At 46.1% G+C, this 18,913-nt stretch overlaps 1 protein-coding gene and 18 non-coding genes across 19 annotated transcripts; 1 reads left to right on the top strand and 18 right to left on the bottom strand.

The window, feature by feature from the left end:
• Window positions 1-684: 684 nt before the first annotated feature.
• On the bottom strand, window positions 685-756 carry trnaa-cgc (transfer RNA alanine (anticodon CGC)). The gene has a single exon. It is a non-coding gene; the product is annotated as a tRNA-Ala (tRNA).
• Window positions 757-1,833: 1,077 nt separating this feature from the next.
• trnaa-ugc (transfer RNA alanine (anticodon UGC)) lies at window positions 1,834-1,905 on the bottom strand. The gene has a single exon. It is a non-coding gene; the product is annotated as a tRNA-Ala (tRNA).
• A 104-nt stretch (window positions 1,906-2,009) lies between these two features.
• Window positions 2,010-2,081, bottom strand: trnag-ucc (transfer RNA glycine (anticodon UCC)). The gene has a single exon. It is a non-coding gene; the product is annotated as a tRNA-Gly (tRNA).
• Window positions 2,082-3,273: 1,192 nt separating this feature from the next.
• trnaa-ugc (transfer RNA alanine (anticodon UGC)) lies at window positions 3,274-3,345 on the bottom strand. The gene has a single exon. It is a non-coding gene; the product is annotated as a tRNA-Ala (tRNA).
• Window positions 3,346-3,455: 110 nt separating this feature from the next.
• On the bottom strand, window positions 3,456-3,527 carry trnag-ucc (transfer RNA glycine (anticodon UCC)). The gene has a single exon. It is a non-coding gene; the product is annotated as a tRNA-Gly (tRNA).
• A 1,192-nt stretch (window positions 3,528-4,719) lies between these two features.
• Window positions 4,720-4,791, bottom strand: trnaa-ugc (transfer RNA alanine (anticodon UGC)). The gene has a single exon. It is a non-coding gene; the product is annotated as a tRNA-Ala (tRNA).
• A 110-nt stretch (window positions 4,792-4,901) lies between these two features.
• Window positions 4,902-4,973, bottom strand: trnag-ucc (transfer RNA glycine (anticodon UCC)). Its single transcript has one exon. It is a non-coding gene; the product is annotated as a tRNA-Gly (tRNA).
• Window positions 4,974-6,165: 1,192 nt separating this feature from the next.
• Window positions 6,166-6,237, bottom strand: trnaa-ugc (transfer RNA alanine (anticodon UGC)). Its single transcript has one exon. It is a non-coding gene; the product is annotated as a tRNA-Ala (tRNA).
• Window positions 6,238-6,347: 110 nt separating this feature from the next.
• On the bottom strand, window positions 6,348-6,419 carry trnag-ucc (transfer RNA glycine (anticodon UCC)). The gene has a single exon. It is a non-coding gene; the product is annotated as a tRNA-Gly (tRNA).
• Window positions 6,420-7,604: 1,185 nt separating this feature from the next.
• trnaa-cgc (transfer RNA alanine (anticodon CGC)) lies at window positions 7,605-7,676 on the bottom strand. Its single transcript has one exon. It is a non-coding gene; the product is annotated as a tRNA-Ala (tRNA).
• Window positions 7,677-8,756: 1,080 nt separating this feature from the next.
• Window positions 8,757-8,828, bottom strand: trnaa-ugc (transfer RNA alanine (anticodon UGC)). Its single transcript has one exon. It is a non-coding gene; the product is annotated as a tRNA-Ala (tRNA).
• A 110-nt stretch (window positions 8,829-8,938) lies between these two features.
• On the bottom strand, window positions 8,939-9,010 carry trnag-ucc (transfer RNA glycine (anticodon UCC)). Its single transcript has one exon. It is a non-coding gene; the product is annotated as a tRNA-Gly (tRNA).
• Window positions 9,011-10,202: 1,192 nt separating this feature from the next.
• trnaa-ugc (transfer RNA alanine (anticodon UGC)) lies at window positions 10,203-10,274 on the bottom strand. Its single transcript has one exon. It is a non-coding gene; the product is annotated as a tRNA-Ala (tRNA).
• A 110-nt stretch (window positions 10,275-10,384) lies between these two features.
• On the bottom strand, window positions 10,385-10,456 carry trnag-ucc (transfer RNA glycine (anticodon UCC)). The gene has a single exon. It is a non-coding gene; the product is annotated as a tRNA-Gly (tRNA).
• A 1,192-nt stretch (window positions 10,457-11,648) lies between these two features.
• On the bottom strand, window positions 11,649-11,720 carry trnaa-ugc (transfer RNA alanine (anticodon UGC)). Its single transcript has one exon. It is a non-coding gene; the product is annotated as a tRNA-Ala (tRNA).
• Window positions 11,721-11,830: 110 nt separating this feature from the next.
• On the bottom strand, window positions 11,831-11,902 carry trnag-ucc (transfer RNA glycine (anticodon UCC)). Its single transcript has one exon. It is a non-coding gene; the product is annotated as a tRNA-Gly (tRNA).
• Window positions 11,903-13,093: 1,191 nt separating this feature from the next.
• Window positions 13,094-13,165, bottom strand: trnaa-ugc (transfer RNA alanine (anticodon UGC)). The gene has a single exon. It is a non-coding gene; the product is annotated as a tRNA-Ala (tRNA).
• Window positions 13,166-13,275: 110 nt separating this feature from the next.
• trnag-ucc (transfer RNA glycine (anticodon UCC)) lies at window positions 13,276-13,347 on the bottom strand. The gene has a single exon. It is a non-coding gene; the product is annotated as a tRNA-Gly (tRNA).
• Window positions 13,348-17,757: 4,410 nt separating this feature from the next.
• On the top strand, window positions 17,758-18,802 carry LOC133449536 (high choriolytic enzyme 2-like). Its single transcript, XM_061728700.1, has one exon. The coding sequence runs from the start codon at window positions 18,005-18,007 to the stop codon at window positions 18,800-18,802; it is 798 nt and encodes a 265-aa protein (XP_061584684.1). The 5' UTR covers window positions 17,758-18,004.
• Window positions 18,803-18,913: the final 111 nt, after the last annotated feature.

Genomic DNA, 18,913 nt, shown 5'->3' on the forward strand with positions numbered 1-18,913 from the left:
GCCCATCCGCCTCAAGGTTCCACGCGTTGTGCATTCAGAGATGCTCTTCGGCATACCTCGGGTGTAATGAGTGGTTATTTGAGTTACTGTTGCCTTTCTATCAGCTACATCCAGTCTGGCCATTCTCTTCTGACCTCTGGCATCCACAAGCCATTTGCCCCCAAGAAACTACCGCCCACTGGATATATTCTCTTTTTCCGACGACTCTCTGTGAACCCCAGAGAGGTTTTTGCATGAAAATCCAAGTAGATCGGCAGGTTCTGAAATACTCAGATCAGCCCGTCCGTTACCAACAACCATGCCACGCTCAAAGTCACTGAAATCACCGTACTTCCCCATTCTGATGCTTGGTTTGAACTACAGGAGATTCTCTTGACCATGTCTACGTGCCTAATTGCATTGATTTGCGGTCATGTGATAGGCTGGTTAGAAATTTCCATCGAAGAGCAGTTGGAGCAGTTATTTTACCTAATAAAGTGGCCAGTGAGTGTAAATGCATACATATGTGTGTGTCCCATGTATACTCCTCATGAACATTAAAGCTTTTCGAAAGGGATTGATGTTCAATAGCAAGCATTAAGTTCAATTCATCTTGTCTAACTATGAACAGACTTCATCCTTATTGGAACAATCAGTGTGGCTGATTACCCTTTCTTACTTCATTGGGTTTATTAATGCAAATAATGGAGATGCCGGGGATTGAACCCGGGGCCTCATACATGCGAAGCATGCGCTCTACCACTGAGCTACATCCCCTTCAGTGGGTGCTCCTTAATACAGAAGGACAGGAAGTTCTAAGAGTTACGAGTTCCATGGAAAACACTCTGTTGAAGTGTGAAAATTCAGATTTCTCACAAAAGTGCTGCGATGGCTGGGAATTGAACCCGGGTCAACTGCTGGGAAGGCAGCTATGCTCACTACTATACCACCATCGCACAGTTCTGGCACATCAACGTCATAATTTCCGCAACACACTGCATGCTGTTGATGCCAAATTCTGACCATACCATCCGAATGTTGCAACCGACATTGAAACTCATCATACCAGGCAACGTTTTTCCAAACTTCTGTTGTCCAAATTTGGTGAGCCTGAGTGAATTGTAGCCTCAGTTTCCTGTTCTCAATGTGGTTCTGCTGCTGTGGCCCATCCGCCTCAAGGTTCCACGTGTTGTGCATTCAGAGATGCTCTTTGGCATACCTCGGTTGTAACGAGTGGTTATTTGAGTTACTGTTGCCTTTCTATCAGCTACAACCAGTCTGGCCATTCTCTTCTGACCTCTGGCATCCACAAGGCATTTGCCCTCAAGAAACTACGGCCCACTGGATATTTTCTCTTTTTCCGACGACTCTCTGTCAAACCCAGAGAGGTTTTTGCATGAAAATCCCAGTAGATCGGCAGGTTCTGAAATACTCAGATCAGCCCGTCTGTTACCAACAACCATGCCACGTTCAAAGTCACTGAAATCACCGTACTTCCCCATTCTGATGCTTGGTTTGAACTACAGTAGATTGTCTTGACCATGTCTATATGCCTAATTGCATTGATTTACTGTCATGTGATTGGCTGGTTAGAAATTTCCACCGAAGAGCAGTTGGAGCAGTTATTTTACCTAAAAAAGTGGCCGGTGAGCGTAAATGCATATATATGTATGTGTCCCATGTATACTCCTCATGAACATTAAAGCTTTTTGAAGGGATTTATGTTCAATAGCAAGCAGTAAGTCCACTTCATCTTGTGAGTTTGTCTAACTGTGAACATAATTCATCCTTTATGGAACAATCAGTGTTGCTGATTACTCTTTCTTACTTCACTGGGTTTATTAACACAAATAATGGAGATGCCGGGGATTGAACCCGGGGCCTCATACATGCAAAGCATGCGCTCTACCACTGAGCTACATCCCCTTCGGTGGGTGGTTCTTAAGACAGGAAAACAGGAAGTTCTAAGAGTTACGAGTGTCATGGAAACAAGTAAGTGTGAAAATTCAGATTTCTCACAAAAGTAGTGCTGCGATGGCTGGGAATCGAACCCGGGTCAACTGCTTGGAAGGCAGCTATGCTCACCACTATACCACCATCGCTCAGTTCTGGCAAATCAACGTCATAATTTCCGCAACACACGGCATGTTGTTGATGCCAAATTCTGACCATACCATCCGAATGTTGCAACCGACATTGAGACTCATCATACCAGACAACGTTTTTCCAAACTTCTGTTGTCCAAATTTGGTGGGCCTGAGTGAATTGTAGCCTCAGTTTCCTGTTCTTAGCTGAGAGGAGTGGTACCCAGTGCGGTTCTGCTGCTGTGGCCCATCCGCCTCAAGGTTCGACGCGTTGTGCATTCAGAGATGCTTTTCGGCTATTTGGTGAGACTGAGTGAATTGTAGCCTCAGTTTCCTGTTCTTTGCTGACAGGAGTGGTAACCAGTGTGGTTCTGCTGCTGTGGCCCATCTGCCTCAAGGTTCGACGCGTTGTGCATTCAGAGATGCTTTTCGGCTATTTGGTGAGCCTGACTGAATTGTAGCCTCAGTTTCCTCTTCTTTGCTGAGAGGAGTGGTACCCAGTGTGGTTCTGCTGTTGTGGCCCATCCGCCTCAAGGTTCCACGCGTTGTGCATTCAGAGATGCTCTTCGGCATACCTCGGGTGTAATGAGTGGTTATTTGAGTTACTGTTGCCTTTCTATCAGCTACATCCAGTCTGGCCATTCTCTTCTGACCTCTGGCATCCACAAGCCATTTGCCCCCAAGAAACTACCGCCCACTGGATATATTCTCTTTTTCCGACGACTCTCTGTGAACCCCAGAGAGGTTTTTGCATGAAAATCCAAGTAGGTCGACAGGTTCTGAAATACTCAGACCAGCCCGTCTGTTACCAACAACCATGCCACGCTCAAAGTCACTGAAATCACCGTACTTCCCCATTCTTATGCTTGGTTTGAACTACAGGAGATTATCTTGACCATGTCTACGTGCCTAATTGCATTGATTTGCTGTTATGTGATTGGCTGGTTAGAAATTTCCATCGAAGAGCAGTTTGAGCAGTTATTTTACCTAATGAAGTGGCCAGTGAGTGTAAATGCATACATATGTGTGTGTCCCATGTATACTCCTCATGAACATTAAAGCTTTTCGAAGGGATTGATGTTCAATAGAAAGCATTAAGTTCAATTCATCTTGTGAGTTTGTCTAACTATGAACATAATTCATCCTTTATGGAACAATCAGTGTTGCTGAATACCCTTTCTTACTTCATTGGGTTTATTAACACAAATAATGGAGATGCTGGGGATTGAACCCGGGGCCTCATACATGCAAAGCATGCGCTCTACCACTGAGCTACATCCCCTTCGGTGGGTGCTCCTTAAGACAGGAAGACAGGAAGACCTAAGAGTTACGGGTTCCATGGAAAACAGTCTGTTGAAGTGTGAAAATTCAGATTTCTCACAAAAGTAGTGCTGCGATGGCCGGGAATCGAACCCGGGTCAACTGCTTGGAAGGCAGCTATGCTCACCACTATACCACCATCGCTCAGTTCTGGCAAATCAACGTCATAATTTCCGCAACACACTGCATGTTGTTGATGCCAAATTCTGACCATACCATCCGAATGTTGCAACCGACATTGAGACTCATCATACCAGACAACGTTTTTCCAAACTTCTGTTGTCCAAATTTGGTGGGCCTGAGTGAATTGTAGCCTCAGTTTCCTGTTCTTAGCTGAGAGGAGTGGTACCCAGTGTGGTTCTGCTGCTGTGGCCCATCCGCCTCAAGGTTCGACGCGTTGTGCATTCAGAGATGCTTTTCGGCTATTTGGTGAGACTGAGTGAATTGTAGCCTCAGTTTCCTGTTCTTTGCTGACAGGAGTGGTAACCAGTGTGGTTCTGCTGCTGTGGCCCATCTGCCTCAAGGTTCGACGCGTTGTGCATTCAGAGATGCTTTTCGGCTATTTGGTGAGCCTGACTGAATTGTAGCCTCAGTTTCCTCTTCTTTGCTGAGAGGAGTGGTACCCAGTGTGGTTCTGCTGTTGTGGCCCATCCGCCTCAAGGTTCCACGCGTTGTGCATTCAGAGATGCTCTTCGGCATACCTCGGGTGTAATGAGTGGTTATTTGAGTTACTGTTGCCTTTCTATCAGCTACATCCAGTCTGGCCATTCTCTTCTGACCTCTGGCATCCACAAGCCATTTGCCCCCAAGAAACTACCGCCCACTGGATATATTCTCTTTTTCCGACGACTCTCTGTGAACCCCAGAGAGGTTTTTGCATGAAAATCCAAGTAGATCAGCAGGTTCTGAAATACTCAGACCAGCCCGTCCGTTACCAACAACCATGCCACGCTCAAAGTCACTGAAATCACCGTACTTCCCCATTCTGATGCTTGGTTTGAACTACAGGAGATTCTCTTGACCATGTCTACGTGCCTAATTGCATTGATTTGCGGTCATGTGATTGGCTGGTTAGAAATTTCCATCGAAGAGCAGTTTGAGCAGTTATTTTACCTAATGAAGTGGCCAGTGAGTGTAAATGCATACATATGTGTGTGTCCCATGTATACTCCTCATGAACATTAAAGCTTTTCGAAGGGATTGATGTTCAATAGAAAGCATTAAGTTCAATTCATCTTGTGAGTTTGTCTAACTATGAACATAATTCATCCTTTATGGAACAATCAGTGTTGCTGAATACCCTTTCTTACTTCATTGGGTTTATTAACACAAATAATGGAGATGCCGGGGATTGAACCCGGGGCCTCATACATGCAAAGCATGCGCTCTACCACTGAGCTACATCCCCTTCGGTGGGTGCTCCTTAAGACAGGAAGACAGGAAGACCTAAGAGTTACGGGTTCCATGGAAAACAGTCTGTTGAAGTGTGAAAATTCAGATTTCTCACAAAAGTAGTGCTGCGATGGCCGGGAATCGAACCCGGGTCAACTGCTTGGAAGGCAGCTATGCTCACCACTATACCACCATCGCTCAGTTCTGGCAAATCAACGTCATAATTTCCGCAACACACTGCATGTTGTTGATGCCAAATTCTGACCATACCATCTGAATGTTGCAACCGACATTGAGACTCATCATACCAGACAACGTTTTTCCAAACTTCTGTTGTCCAAATTTGGTGGGCCTGAGTGAATTGTAGCCTCAGTTTCCTGTTCTTAGCTGAGAGGAGTGGTACCCAGTGTGGTTCTGCTGCTGTGGCCCATCCGCCTCAAGGTTCGACGCGTTGTGCATTCAGAGATGCTTTTCGGCTATTTGGTGAGACTGAGTGAATTGTAGCCTCAGTTTCCTGTTCTTTGCTGACAGGAGTGGTAACCAGTGTGGTTCTGCTGCTGTGGCCAATCCGCCTCAAGGTTCGACGCGTTGTGCATTCAGAGATGCTTTTCGGCTATTTGGTGAGCCTGAGTGAATTGTAGTCTCAGTTTCCTCTTCTTTGCTGACAGGAGTGGTACCCAGTGTGGTTCTGCTGTTGTGGCCCATCCGCCTCAAGGTTCCACGCGTTGTGCATTCAGAGATGCTCTTCGGCATACCTCGGGTGTAATGAGTGGTTATTTGAGTTACTGTTGCCTTTCTATCAGCTACATCCAGTCTGGCCATTCTCTTCTGACCTCTGGCATCCACAAGCCATTTGCCCCCAAGAAACTACCGCCCACTGGATATATTCTCTTTTTCCGACGACTCTCTGTGAACCCCAGAGAGGTTTTTGCATGAAAATCCAAGTAGATCGGCAGGTTCTGAAATACTCAGACCAGCCCGTCCGTTACCAACAACCATGCCACGCTCAAAGTCACTGAAATCACCGTACTTCCCCATTCTGATGCTTGGTTTGAACTACAGGAGATTCTCTTGACCATGTCTACGTGCCTAATTGCATTGATTTGCGGTCATGTGATTGGCTGGTTAGAAATTTCCATCGAAGAGCAGTTTGAGCAGTTATTTTACCTAATAAAGTGGCCAGTGAGTGTAAATGCATACATATGTGTGTGTCCCATGTATACTCCTCATGAACATTAAAGCTTTTCGAAGGGATTGATGTTCAATAGAAAGCATTAAGTTCAATTCATCTTGTGAGTTTGTCTAACTATGAACATAATTCATCCTTTATGGAACAATCAGTGTTGCTGAATACCCTTTCTTACTTCATTGGGTTTATTAACACAAATAATGGAGATGCCGGGGATTGAACCCGGGGCCTCATACATGCAAAGCATGCGCTCTACCACTGAGCTACATCCCCTTCGGTGGGTGCTCCTTAAGACAGGAAGACAGGAAGACCTAAGAGTTACGGGTTCCATGGAAAACAGTCTGTTGAAGTGTGAAAATTCAGATTTCTCACAAAAGGAGTGCTGCGATGGCCGGGAATCGAACCCGGGTAAACTGCTTGGAAGGCAGCTATGCTCACCACTATACCACCATCGCTCAGTTCTGGCAAATCAACGTCATAATTTCCGCAACATACTGCATGTTGTTGATGCCAAATTCTGACCATACCATCCAAATGTTGCAACCGACATTGAGACTCATCATACCAGACAACGTTTTTCCAAACTTCTGTTGTCCAAATTTGGTGGGCCTGAGTGAATTGTAGCCTCAGTTTCCTGTTCTTAGCTGAGAGGAGTGGTACCCAGTGTGGTTCTGCTGCTGTGGCCCATCCGCCTCAAGGTTCGACGCGTTGTGCATTCAGAGATGCTTTTCAGCTATTTGGTGAGACTGAGTGAATTGTAGCCTCAGTTTCCTGTTCTTTGCTGACAGGAGTGGTAACCAGTGTGGTTCTGCTGCTGTGGCCCATCCGCCTCAAGGTTCGACGCGTTGTGCATTCAGAGATGCTTTTCGGCTATTTGGTGAGCCTGAGTGACTTGTAGCCTCAGTTTCCTCTTCTTTGCTGAAAGGAGTGGTACCCAGTGTGGTTCTGCTGTTGTGGCCCATCCGCCTCAAGGTTCCACGCGTTGTGCATTCAGAGATGCTCTTCGGCATACCTCGGGTGTAATGAGTGGTTATTTGAGTTACTGTTGCCTTTCTATCAGCTACATCCAGTCTGGCCATTCTCTTCTGACCTCTGGCATCCACAAGCCATTTGCCCCCAAGAAACTACCGCCCACTGGATATATTCTCTTTTTCCGACGACTCTCTGTGAACCCCAGAGAGGTTTTTGCATGAAAATCCAAGTAGATCGGCAGGTTCTGAAATACTCAGACCAGCCCGTCCGTTACCAACAACCATGCCACGCTCAAAGTCACTGAAATCACCGTACTTCCCCATTCTGATGCTTGGTTTGAACTACAGGAGATTCTCTTGACCATGTCTACGTGCCTAATTGCATTGATTTGCGGTCATGTGATTGGCTGGTTAGAAATTTCCATCGAAGAGCAGTTGGAGCAGTTATTTTACCTAATAAAGTGGCCAGTGAGTGTAAATGCATACATATGTGTGTGTCCCATGTATACTCCTCATGAACATTAAAGCTTTTCGAAAGGGATTGATGTTCAATAGCAAGCATTAAGTTCAATTCATCTTGTCTAACTATGAACATACTTCATCCTTTTTGGAACAATCAGTGTTGCTGATTACCCTTTCTTACTTCATTGGGTTTATTAATGCAAATAATGGAGATGGCGGGGATTGAACCCGGGGCCTCATACATGCGAAGCATGCGCTCTACCACTGAGCTACATCCCCTTCAGTGGGTGCTCCTTAATACAGGAAGACAGGAAGTTCTAAGAGTTACGAATTCCATGGAAAACACTCTGTTGAAGTGTGAAAATTCAGATTTCTCACAAAAGTAGTGCTGCGATGGCTGGGAATTGAACCCGGGTCAACTGCTGGGAAGGCAGCTATGCTCACTACTATACCACCATCGCACAGTTCTGGCACATCAACGTCATAATTTCCGCAACACACTGCATGCTGTTGATGCCAAATTCTGACCATACCATCCGAATGTTGCAACCGACATTGAAACTCATCATACCAGGCAACGTTTTTCCAAACTTCTGTTGTCCAAATTTGGTGAGCCTGAGTGAATTGTAGCCTCAGTTTCCTGTTCTCAATGTGGTTCTGCTGCTGTGGCCCATCCGCCTCAAGGTTCCACGTGTTGTGCATTCAGAGATGCTCTTCGGCATACCTCGGTTGTAACGAGTGGTTATTTGAGTTACTGTTGCCTTTCTATCAGCTACAACCAGTCTGGCCATTCTCTTCTGACCTCTGGCATCCACAAGGCATTTGCCCTCAAGAAACTACCGCCCACTGGATATATTCTCTTTTTCCGACGACTCTCTGTTAACCCCAGAGAGGTTTTTGCATGAAAATCCCAGTAGATCGGCAGGTTCTGAAATACTCAGACCAGCCCGTCCGTTACCAACAACCATGCCACGCTCAAAGTCACTGAAATCACCGTACTTCCCCATTCTGATGCTTGGTTTGAACTACAGGAGATTCTCTTGACCATGTCTACGTGCCTAATTGCATTGATTTGCGGTCATGTGATTGGCTGGTTAGAAATTTCCATCGAAGAGCAGTTTGAGCAGTTATTTTACCTAATAAAGTGGCCAGTGAGTGTAAATGCATACATATGTGTGTGTCCCATGTATACTCCTCATGAACATTAAAGCTTTTCGAAGGGATTGATGTTCAATAGAAAGCATTAAGTTCAATTCATCTTGTGAGTTTGTCTAACTATGAACATAATTCATCCTTTATGGAACAATCAGTGTTGCTGATTACCCTTTCTTACTTCATTGGGTTTATTAACACAAATAATGGAAATGCCGGGGATTGAACCCGGGGCCTCATACATGCAAAGCATGCGCTCTACCACTGAGCTACATCCCCTTCGGTGGGTGCTCCTTAAGACAGGAAGACAGGAAGACCTAAGAGTTACGGGTTCCATGGAAAACAGTCTGTTGAAGTGTGAAAATTCAGATTTCTCACAAAAGTAGTGCTGCGATGGCTGGGAATCGAACCCGGGTCAACTGCTTGGAAGGCAGCTATGCTCACCACTATACCACCATCGCTCAGTTCTGGCAAATCAACGTCATAATTTCCGCAACACACTGCATGTTGTTGATGCCAAATTCTGACCATACCATCCGAATGTTGCAACCGACATTGAGACTCATCATACCAGACAACGTTTTTCCAAACTTCTGTTGTCCAAATTTGGTGGGCCTGAGTGAATTGTAGCCTCAGTTTCCTGTTCTTAGCTGAGAGGAGTGGTACCCAGTGTGGTTCTGCTGCTGTGGCCCATCCGCCTCAAGGTTCGACGCGTTGTGCATTCAGAGATGCTTTTCGGCTATTTGGTGAGACTGAGTGAATTGTAGCCTCAGTTTCCTGTTCTTTGCTGACAGGAGTGGTAACCAGTGTGGTTCTGCTGCTGTGGCCCATCCGCCTCAAGGTTCGACGCGTTGTGCATTCAGAGATGCTTTTCGGCTATTTGGTGAGCCTGAGTGAATTGTAGCCTCAGTTTCCTCTTCTTTGCTGAGAGGAATGGTACCCAGTGTGGTTCTGCTGTTGTGGCCCATCCGCCTCAAGGTTCCACGCGTTGTGCATTCAGAGATGCTCTTCGGCATACCTCGGGTGTAATGAGTGGTTATTTGAGTTACTGTTGCCTTTCTATCAGCTACATCCAGTCTGGCCATTCTCTTCTGACCTCTGGCATCCACAAGCCATTTGCCCCCAAGAAACTACCGCCCACTGGATATATTCTCTTTTTCCGACGACTCTCTGTGAACCCCAGAGAGGTTTTTGCATGAAAATCCAAGTAGATCGGCAGGTTCTGAAATACTCAGACCAGCCCGTCCGTTACCAACAACCATGCCACGCTCAAAGTCACTGAAATCACCGTACTTCCCCATTCTGATGCTTGGTTTGAACTACAGGAGATTCTCTTGACCATGTCTACGTGCCTAATTGCATTGATTTGCGGTCATGTGATTGGCTGGTTAGAAATTTCCATCGAAGAGCAGTTTGAGCAGTTATTTTACCTAATAAAGTGGCCAGTGAGTGTAAATGCATACATATGTGTGTGTCCCATGTATACTCCTCATGAACATTAAAGCTTTTCAAAGGGATTGATGTTCAATAGAAAGCATTAAGTTCAATTCATCTTGTGAGTTTGTCTAACTATGAACATAATTCATCCTTTATGGAACAATCAGTGTTGCTGATTACCCTTTCTTACTTCATTGGGTTTATTAACACAAATAATGGAGATGCCGGGGATTGAACCCGGGGCCTCATACATGCAAAGCATGCGCTCTACCACTGAGCTACATCCCCTTCGGTGGGTGCTCCTTAAGACAGGAAGACAGGAAGACCTAAGAGTTACGGGTTCCATGGAAAACAGTCTGTTGAAGTGTGAAAATTCAGATTTCTCACAAAAGTAGTGCTGCGATGGCCGGGAATCGAACCCGGGTCAACTGCTTGGAAGGCAGCTATGCTCACCACTATACCACCATCGCTCAGTTCTGGCAAATCAACGTCATAATTTCCGCAACACACTGCATGTTGTTGATGCCAAATTCTGACCATACCATCCGAATGTTGCAACCGACATTGAGACTCATCATACCAGACAACGTTTTTCCAAACTTCTGTTGTCCAAATTTGGTGGGCCTGAGTGAATTGTAGCCTCAGTTTCCTGTTCTTAGCTGAGAGGAGTGGTACCCAGTGTGGTTCTGCTGCTGTGGCCCATCCGCCTCAAGGTTCGACGCGTTGTGCATTCAGAGATGCTTTTCGGCTATTTGGTGAGACTGAGTGAATTGTAGCCTCAGTTTCCTGTTCTTTGCTGACAGGAGTGGTAACCAGTGTGGTTCTGCTGCTGTGGCCCATCCGCCTCAAGGTTCGACGCGTTGTGCATTCAGAGATGCTTTTCGGCTATTTGGTGAGCCTGAGTGAATTGTAGCCTCAGTTTCCTCTTCTTTGCTGAGAGGAATGGTACCCAGTGTGGTTCTGCTGTTGTGGCCCATCCGCCTCAAGGTTCCACGCGTTGTGCATTCAGAGATGCTCTTCGGCATACCTCGGGTGTAATGAGTGGTTATTTGAGTTACTGTTGCCTTTCTATCAGCTACATCCAGTCTGGCCATTCTCTTCTGACCTCTGGCATCCACAAGCCATTTGCCCCCAAGAAACTACCGCCCACTGGATATATTCTCTTTTTCCGACGACTCTCTGTGAACCCCAGAGAGGTTTTTGCATGAAAATCCAAGTAGATCGGCAGGTTCTGAAATACTCAGACCAGCCCGTCCGTTACCAACAACCATGCCACGCTCAAAGTCACTGAAATCACCGTACTTCCCCATTCTGATGCTTGGTTTGAACTACAGGAGATTCTCTTGACCATGTCTACGTGCCTAATTGCATTGATTTGCGGTCATGTGATTGGCTGGTTAGAAATTTCCATCGAAGAGCAGTTTGAGCAGTTATTTTACCTAATAAAGTGGCCAGTGAGTGTAAATGCATACATATGTGTGTGTCCCATGTATACTCCTCATGAACATTAAAGCTTTTCGAAGGGATTGATGTTCAATAGAAAGCATTAAGTTCAATTCATCTTGTGAGTTTGTCTAACTATGAACATAATTCATCCTTTATGGAACAATCAGTGTTGCTGATTACCCTTTCTTACTTCATTGGGTTTATTAACACAAATAATGGAGATGCCGGGGATTGAACCCGGGGCCTCATACATGCAAAGCATGCGCTCTACCACTGAGCTACATCCCCTTCGGTGGGTGCTCCTTAAGACAGGAAGACAGGAAGACCTAAGAGTTACGGGTTCCAGGGAAAACAGTCTGTTGAAGTGTGAAAATTCAGATTTCTCACAAAAGTAGTGCTGCGATGGCCGGGAATCGAACCCGGGTCAACTGCTTGGAAGGCAGCTATGCTCACCACTATACCACCATCGCTCAGTTCTGGCAAATCAACGTCATAATTTCCGCAACACACTGCATGTTGTTGATGCCAAAACTGACCATACCATCCGAATGTTGCAACCGACATTGAGACTCATCATACCAGACAACGTTTTTCCAAACTTCTGTTGTCCAAATTTGGTGGGCCTGAGTGAATTGTAGCCTCAGTTTCCTGTTCTTAGCTGAGAGGAGTGGTACCCAGTGTGGTTCTGCTGCTGTGGCCCATCCGCCTCAAGGTTCGACGCGTTGTGCATTCAGAGATGCTTTTCGGCTATTTGGTGAGACTGAGTGAATTGTAGCCTCAGTTTCCTGTTCTTTGCTGACAGGAGTGGTAACCAGTGTGGTTCTGCTGCTGTGGCCCATCCGCCTCAAGGTTCGACGCGTTGTGCATTCAGAGATGCTTTTCGGCTATTTGGTGAGCCTGAGTGAATTGTAGCCTCAGTTTCCTCTTCTTTGCTGACAGGAGTGGTACCCAGTGTGGTTCTGCTGTTGTGGCCCATCCGCCTCAAGGTTCCACGCGTTGTGCATTCAGAGATGCTCTTCGGCATACCTCGGGTGTAATGAGTGGTTATTTGAGTTACTGTTGCCTTTCTATCAGCTACATCCAGTCTGGCCATTCTCTTCTGACCTCTGGCATCCACAAGCCATTTGCCCCCAAGAAACTACCGCCCACTGGATATATTCTCTTTTTCCGACGACTCTCTGTGAACCCCAGAGAGGTTTTTGCATGAAAATCCAAGTAGATCGGCAGGTTCTGAAATACTCAGACCAGCCCGTCCGTTACCAACAACCATGCCACGCTCAAAGTCACTGAAATCACCGTACTTCCCCATTCTGATGCTTGGTTTGAACTACAGGAGATTCTCTTGACCATGTCTACGTGCCTAATTGCATTGATTTGCGGTCATGTGATTGGCTGGTTAGAAATTTCCATCGAAGAGCAGTTTGAGCAGTTATTTTACCTAATAAAGTGGCCAGTGAGTGTAAATGCATACATATGTGTGTGTCCCATGTATACTCCTCATGAACATTAAAGCTTTTCGAAGGGATTGATGTTCAATAGAAAGCATTAAGTTCAATTCATCTTGTGAGTTTGTCTAACTATGAACATAATTCATCCTTTATGGAACAATCAGTGTTGCTGATTACCCTTTCTTACTTCATTGGGTTTATTAACACAAATAATGGAGATGCCGGGGATTGAACCCGGGGCCTCATACATGCAAAGCATGCGCTCTACCACTGAGCTACATCCCCTTCGGTGGGTGCTCTTTAAGACAGGAAGACAGGAAGACCTAAGAGTTACGGGTTCCATGGAAAACAGTCTGTTGAAGTGTGAAAATTCAGATTTCTCACAAAAGTAGTGCTGCGATGGCCGGGAATCGAGCCCGGGTCAACTACTTGGAAGGCAGCTATGCTCACCACTATACCACCATCGCTCAGTTCTGGCAAATCAACGTCATAATTTCCGCAACACACTGCATGTTGTTGATGCCAAATTCTGACCATACCATCCGAATGTTGCAACCGACATTGAGACTCATCATACCAGACAACGTTTTTCCAAACTTCTGTTGTCCAAATTTGGTGGGCCTGAGTGAATTGTAGCCTCAGTTTCCTGTTCTTAGCTGAGAGGAGTGGTACCCAGTGTGGTTCTGCTGCTGTGGCCCATCCGCCTCAAGGTTCGACGCGTTGTGCATTCAGAGATGCTTTTCGGCTATTTGGTGAGACTGAGTGAATTGTAGCCTCAGTTTCCTGTTCTTAGCTGAGAGGAGTGGTACCCAGTGTGGTTCTGCTGCTGTGGCCCATCCGCCTCAAGGTTCGACGCGTTGTGCATTCAGAAATGCTTTTCGGCTATTTGGTGAGACTGAGTGAATTGTAGCCTCAGTTTTCTGTTCTTTGCTGACAGGAGTGATACCCAGTGTGGTTCTGCTACTGTGGCCCATCCGCCTCAAGGTTCCACGCGTTGTGCATCCAGAGATGCTCTTCGGCATACCTCGGTTGTAATGAGTGGTTATTTGAGTTACTGTTGCCTTTCTATCAGCTACAACCAGTCTGGCCATTCTCTTCTGACCTCTGGCATCCACAAGGCATTTGCCCCCAAGAAACTACCGCCCACTGGATATATTTTCTTTTTCCGACGACTCTCTGTGAACCCCAGAGAGGTTTTTGCATGAAAATCCAAGTAGATCGGCAGGGTCTGAAATCCTCAGACCAGCCCGTCTTTTACCAACAACCATGCCACGTTCAAAGTCACTGAAATCACCGTACTTCCCCATTCTGATGCTAGGTTTGAACTACAGGAGATTCTCTTGACCATGTTTACGTGCCTAATTGCATTGATTTGCTGTCAGGTGATTGGCTGGTTAGAAATTTCCGTCGAAGAGCAGTTATTTTACCTAATAAAGTGGCCAGTGAGTGTAAATGCATACATATGTATGTGTCCCATGTATAGTCCTCATGAACATTAAAGCTTTTTGAAGGGATTGATGTTCAATAGCAAGCATTAAGTCCAATTCATCTTGTGAGTTTGTCTAACTATGAACATAATTCAGGAGGTGCTGATTCTCATCCCTGCCGCGTCGCACTCGGCCGCAAACTGCCCCATCACATGCTGAAGGTCCCGGTCCGAGGAAGCCAACAGGACAACATCATCTGCGAAAAGCAGAGATGAAATCCTGAGGTTCCCAAACCGGAACCCCTCCGGCCCCTGGCTGCGCCTAGAAATCCTGTCCATAAAAATTATGAACAGGACCGGTGACAAATGGCAGCCCTGCCGGAGTCCAACATGCACCGGGAACAAGTCTGACTTACTGCCGGCAATGCGAACCACACTCCTGCTTCGATCATACAGAGACCGGACAGCCCTTAATAGAGGGCCCCGGACTCCATACTCACTGAGCACACCCCACAGAATGGCGCGAGGTACACGGTCAAATGCCTTCTCCAGACCCACAAAACACATGTAGACTGGTTGGGCAAATTCCCATGAACCCTCGAGCACCCTGCGGAGGGTATAGAGCTGGTCCAGTGTTCCACGACCGGGACGAAAACCGCATTGTTCCTCCTGAATCCGAGGTTCAACTATTGGCCGTAATCTCCTCTCCAGTACCCTGGCGTAGACTTTCCCGGGGAGGCTGAGAAGTGTGATCCCCCTATAGTTGGAACACACTCTCCGGTGCCCCTTTTTAAAGAGAGGGACCACCACCCCGGTTTGCCACTCCAGCGGTACTGTCCCCTTCCTCCATGCGATGTCGCAGAGGCGTGTCAACCAAGACAGCCCTACGACATCCAGAGACTTGAGGTACTCAGGGCGAATCTCATCCACCCCTGGTGCCCTGCCACTGAGGAGCTTACGAACTACCTCAGTGACCTTGGCTTGGGTGATGGATGAGCACGCCCCAGAGTCCCCACTCTCTGCTTCCTCAGTGGAAGGCATGTCAGTCGGGTTGAGGAGATCCTCGAAGTATTCCTTCCACCGTCCGACGATGTCCCCAGTCGAGGTCAACAGCTCCCCACCCACACCATAAATGGTGCCGGCAGAGTACTGCTTCCCCCTTCTGAGGCGCCGAACGGTCCTCCAGAATTTCTTCGAGGCCGACCGAAAGTCTTCCTCCATGGCCTCCCCGAACTCCTCCCAGACCCGGGTTTTTGCCTCCAGGACTGCCCGAGCCGCGGCTCGCTTGGCCTGCCGGTACCCATCTACTGCGTCAGGAGTCCCACAGGCCAACATAGCCCGGTAGGACTCCTTCTTCAGTCTGACGGCATCCTGTATTTCCGGTGTCCACCACCGGGTTCTAGGATTGCCGCCACGACAGGCACCGGAGACCTTGCGACCACAACTTCGAGCCGCCGCGTTGACAATGGAGGCAGAGAACATGATCCACTCGGACTCAATGTCCCCCGCCTCCCCCGGGATCTGAGAGAAGCTCTCCCGGAGGTGGGAGTTGAAGATGTCCCTGACAGAGGGCTCGGCCAGACGTTCCCAACAGACCCTCACAATCTGTTTGGGTCTGCCCGGTCTGTCCAGCCTCCTCCTATGCCAGCGCATCCAACTCACCACCAGGTGGTGATCAGTTGACAGTTGACAGCTCAGCCCCTCTCTCAACTTCAAGTGCAACATGCACTAAACAACAATGTTTGCCCCAAATACTTTCAATGTTTATTTTTGCAACTTCAAGTGCATCTGGTTATGGTTTCATCTAAAATGTTTATTAATTGCTGACATGAAAATAAAATCAATTTTATGCACCAAAATATTTTTGTTCCTTTATGAACAGAGACAGATGTACAGATGAAATTACAGATGAAATTGTATATTTGTGAGGAATTAAAATGATCACAGCACAAAAAAAAAACAAAATCCTCAATCTAGATTTCACTTTTTTCACTTCACTTTTTTTTGGTGGCTTCTGAAAAACAGACTATTTGTAAAGGTTTTTACCTATGAATCACGGCCATCATTGGGATGGACAACTGGCAGGGTTGCTGTATGATTGTAACAACAGTCACATTCGATGACGCTTGAAGCCAAAGTTTTTGGTAGAAGTCCATTTTTTGGCCACAATAGCTGTTTTCTCTGCCACTAAACATCAGCTAATCTGATTTACAGTAGAGCAAAGACAAGACTGTTGTTAAAGCTCTCTTTGAATTACAGTCTCTGTGCAACATGCACTAAACAACAATGTTTGCACTAAACAACTAACAAACACAAAACAGCAATGAAGGGGTCACAACATAGACATATATACGTAGACGCCCCATGGAGCTGCTGCGATACGTCAACGTCGCCGCCATATTGGATGTGGCAAGACTGCGCTGTAAACTAATACAAGTAAATGGACTCAATCATAAAGCGCCTTTCTACAAAGAAATGTACGTTATACGTCTCATTTATTCATTCACACACGCACTAATATACTTGGGAAACAGTTAGGCACCAAATATAATATATTAAATTTTCTCAGATGGCTAAAATAAGAACTTTATTGATCCCACATAGGAGTAATTCATGTTATATCAGCTATAGAGAACAAGGTAGTGCCGAAAAACAATATATACCCCCCCTCACAAAAATAAGAAAAATAGAGAAACATATTTTCTCATCAACAAAGCAAATTTCAAATAAACCTATTTAACATTTTTCAAGTAACAAAATAACATATTTGAACCATTTTTCAGATTCTTTCAGTTATTTTATTGTCTGAAAAATGGTTCAAATATGTTATTGTTATTTAAAAAATGTAAAAATTTGTTTTGTAAAAAAGAAAAAAAGAAAAAAGCAAAATGTTTCTTCAACTTTACTGTTTAACTGGGAAAAGAGAAAATGTGCGTCTGTTAGAAGGATGCAAACTTTTATCCTCAAATGTGTTTTATTAAGACCTCAGGAGATGTTGTCAGCTTTTGAATATGGGGCAAACGTACAAGTTAAATGACTGTATAATCATAAGTGATATATTTAATCAGAGGTGCAGATATACATGAAATAAAAATATGATTCTTTAAAATATCCAATTAAAGCTTTAGATAAATGAATTAAAATAAATCTAATACATTTCAAACTAATGCCGTTAGTGCCTCAGTTGTAGTTGGGTTGAGCGTTCACGTAAACAGCAGCATTCAGACTAAACATGTTTATGTTAGTATTTAACAGGAAGGCCTGCTGTACATATCACCTCCATCTGGGTGTAACAGTGTTGTAACTTTCATGATCCTCTTTCTTGTGTTTGTAGAATAACTGAAGAAAAGTAAAACAAATATAAGTAGAGCAGATTTGTGAAAATGCAAATATAAATTGGTGTATTGGAGGTTAATTTGCCAGAAAATATTTCACTGGTTGAAAAGTTTACAAAGTGTTCAGATGAAGTAAATATCGCTAGTTAAGCTGACTTTATCCATTTAATCAATAGTTATAAGAAAGCGTGTTTGAGGAGTAGGTTTGTCTGCAGAGTCCTCCCTGCAGAGGTTGACATTAGGCCTAACAGTGTAGCCCCCCACCCATAATCCTGCTGCAGACACACCTGTGCAGGAGCGTATAAAGACCCTGGACCGGACTGAGCAGACATCAAGCTCCAAGGAGTCTCTCCACACCTGAAGATGAGTCCCTCTGCCAGCCTGCTCCTGCTGCTCCTGCTCGGCCTCTCTCAGGCTCAACCTTTCCAGGAGGATGAAGGTCAAGACGCAGAGATGGCAGAAGATGAAGAAACGGAAGTGGACATGACCACCCAGATTCTGACCACCAATAACGCCACAGAGGAGTTCCTGCTGGAAGGAGACCTGGTGGCTCCCGTTACCAGAAATGCCATGAAGTGCTGGTACAACAGCTGTCTGTGGAAAAAAGCCTCCAATGGCAAAGTGGTGATCGCCTACACGATAAGTTCTCAGTTCTCCGGGTACGAGAGGCAGACGATCGAGGGCGCCATGAGGGCCTTCGGCCGCACCTGCGTCCGCTTCACCCCTCGCAGGAACGAGAACGACTACATCAGCATTGTGAACAAAGGCGGATGCTACTCCGCCCTGGGCAGACAGGGAGGCAGGCAGGAGCTCTCTCTCAACAGGGCGGGCTGCATCTACGGTGGCATCGTCCAGCACGAGCTCAACCACGCTCTGGGCTTCCAGCACGAGCAGACCAGGAGCGACCGCGACCGCTACGTCAGGATCAACTGGCAGAACATCATCCAGAAGAGCGCCTACAACTTCCACAAGCACGACACCAACAACCTGAACACGCCCTACGATTACTCCTCCATCATGCACTATGGAAGATTCGCCTTCTCCGTGGGCCGGGGGAGGGAGACCATCACCCCCATTGGAAACCCCAACGCCCGGATCGGCCAGAGGAACGGTCTGTCCCGCTGGGACATCAGCAGGATCAACATGCTCTACGGCTGTTAGCAACACTGTCAGATGAATAATGATGTATGAAATGCTCAGATAACAGGATGTGATCCCGCATGGCGAAAATATTTGAAATAAAAGCAATGCAAAACAAGGGCTAGTTGTTCT

The sequence above is a fragment of the Cololabis saira genome, chromosome 8 (assembly GCF_033807715.1).
Source record: "Cololabis saira isolate AMF1-May2022 chromosome 8, fColSai1.1, whole genome shotgun sequence".
Taxonomy (NCBI): Eukaryota; Metazoa; Chordata; class Actinopteri; order Beloniformes; family Belonidae; genus Cololabis; species Cololabis saira.

Bases quoted from the DNA above. Each gene is read 5' to 3' on its own strand.
- LOC133449536 (XM_061728700.1), top strand. From the start codon at position 18,005: ATGAGTCCCTCTGCCAGCCTGCTCCTGCTGCTCCTGCTCGGCCTCTCT.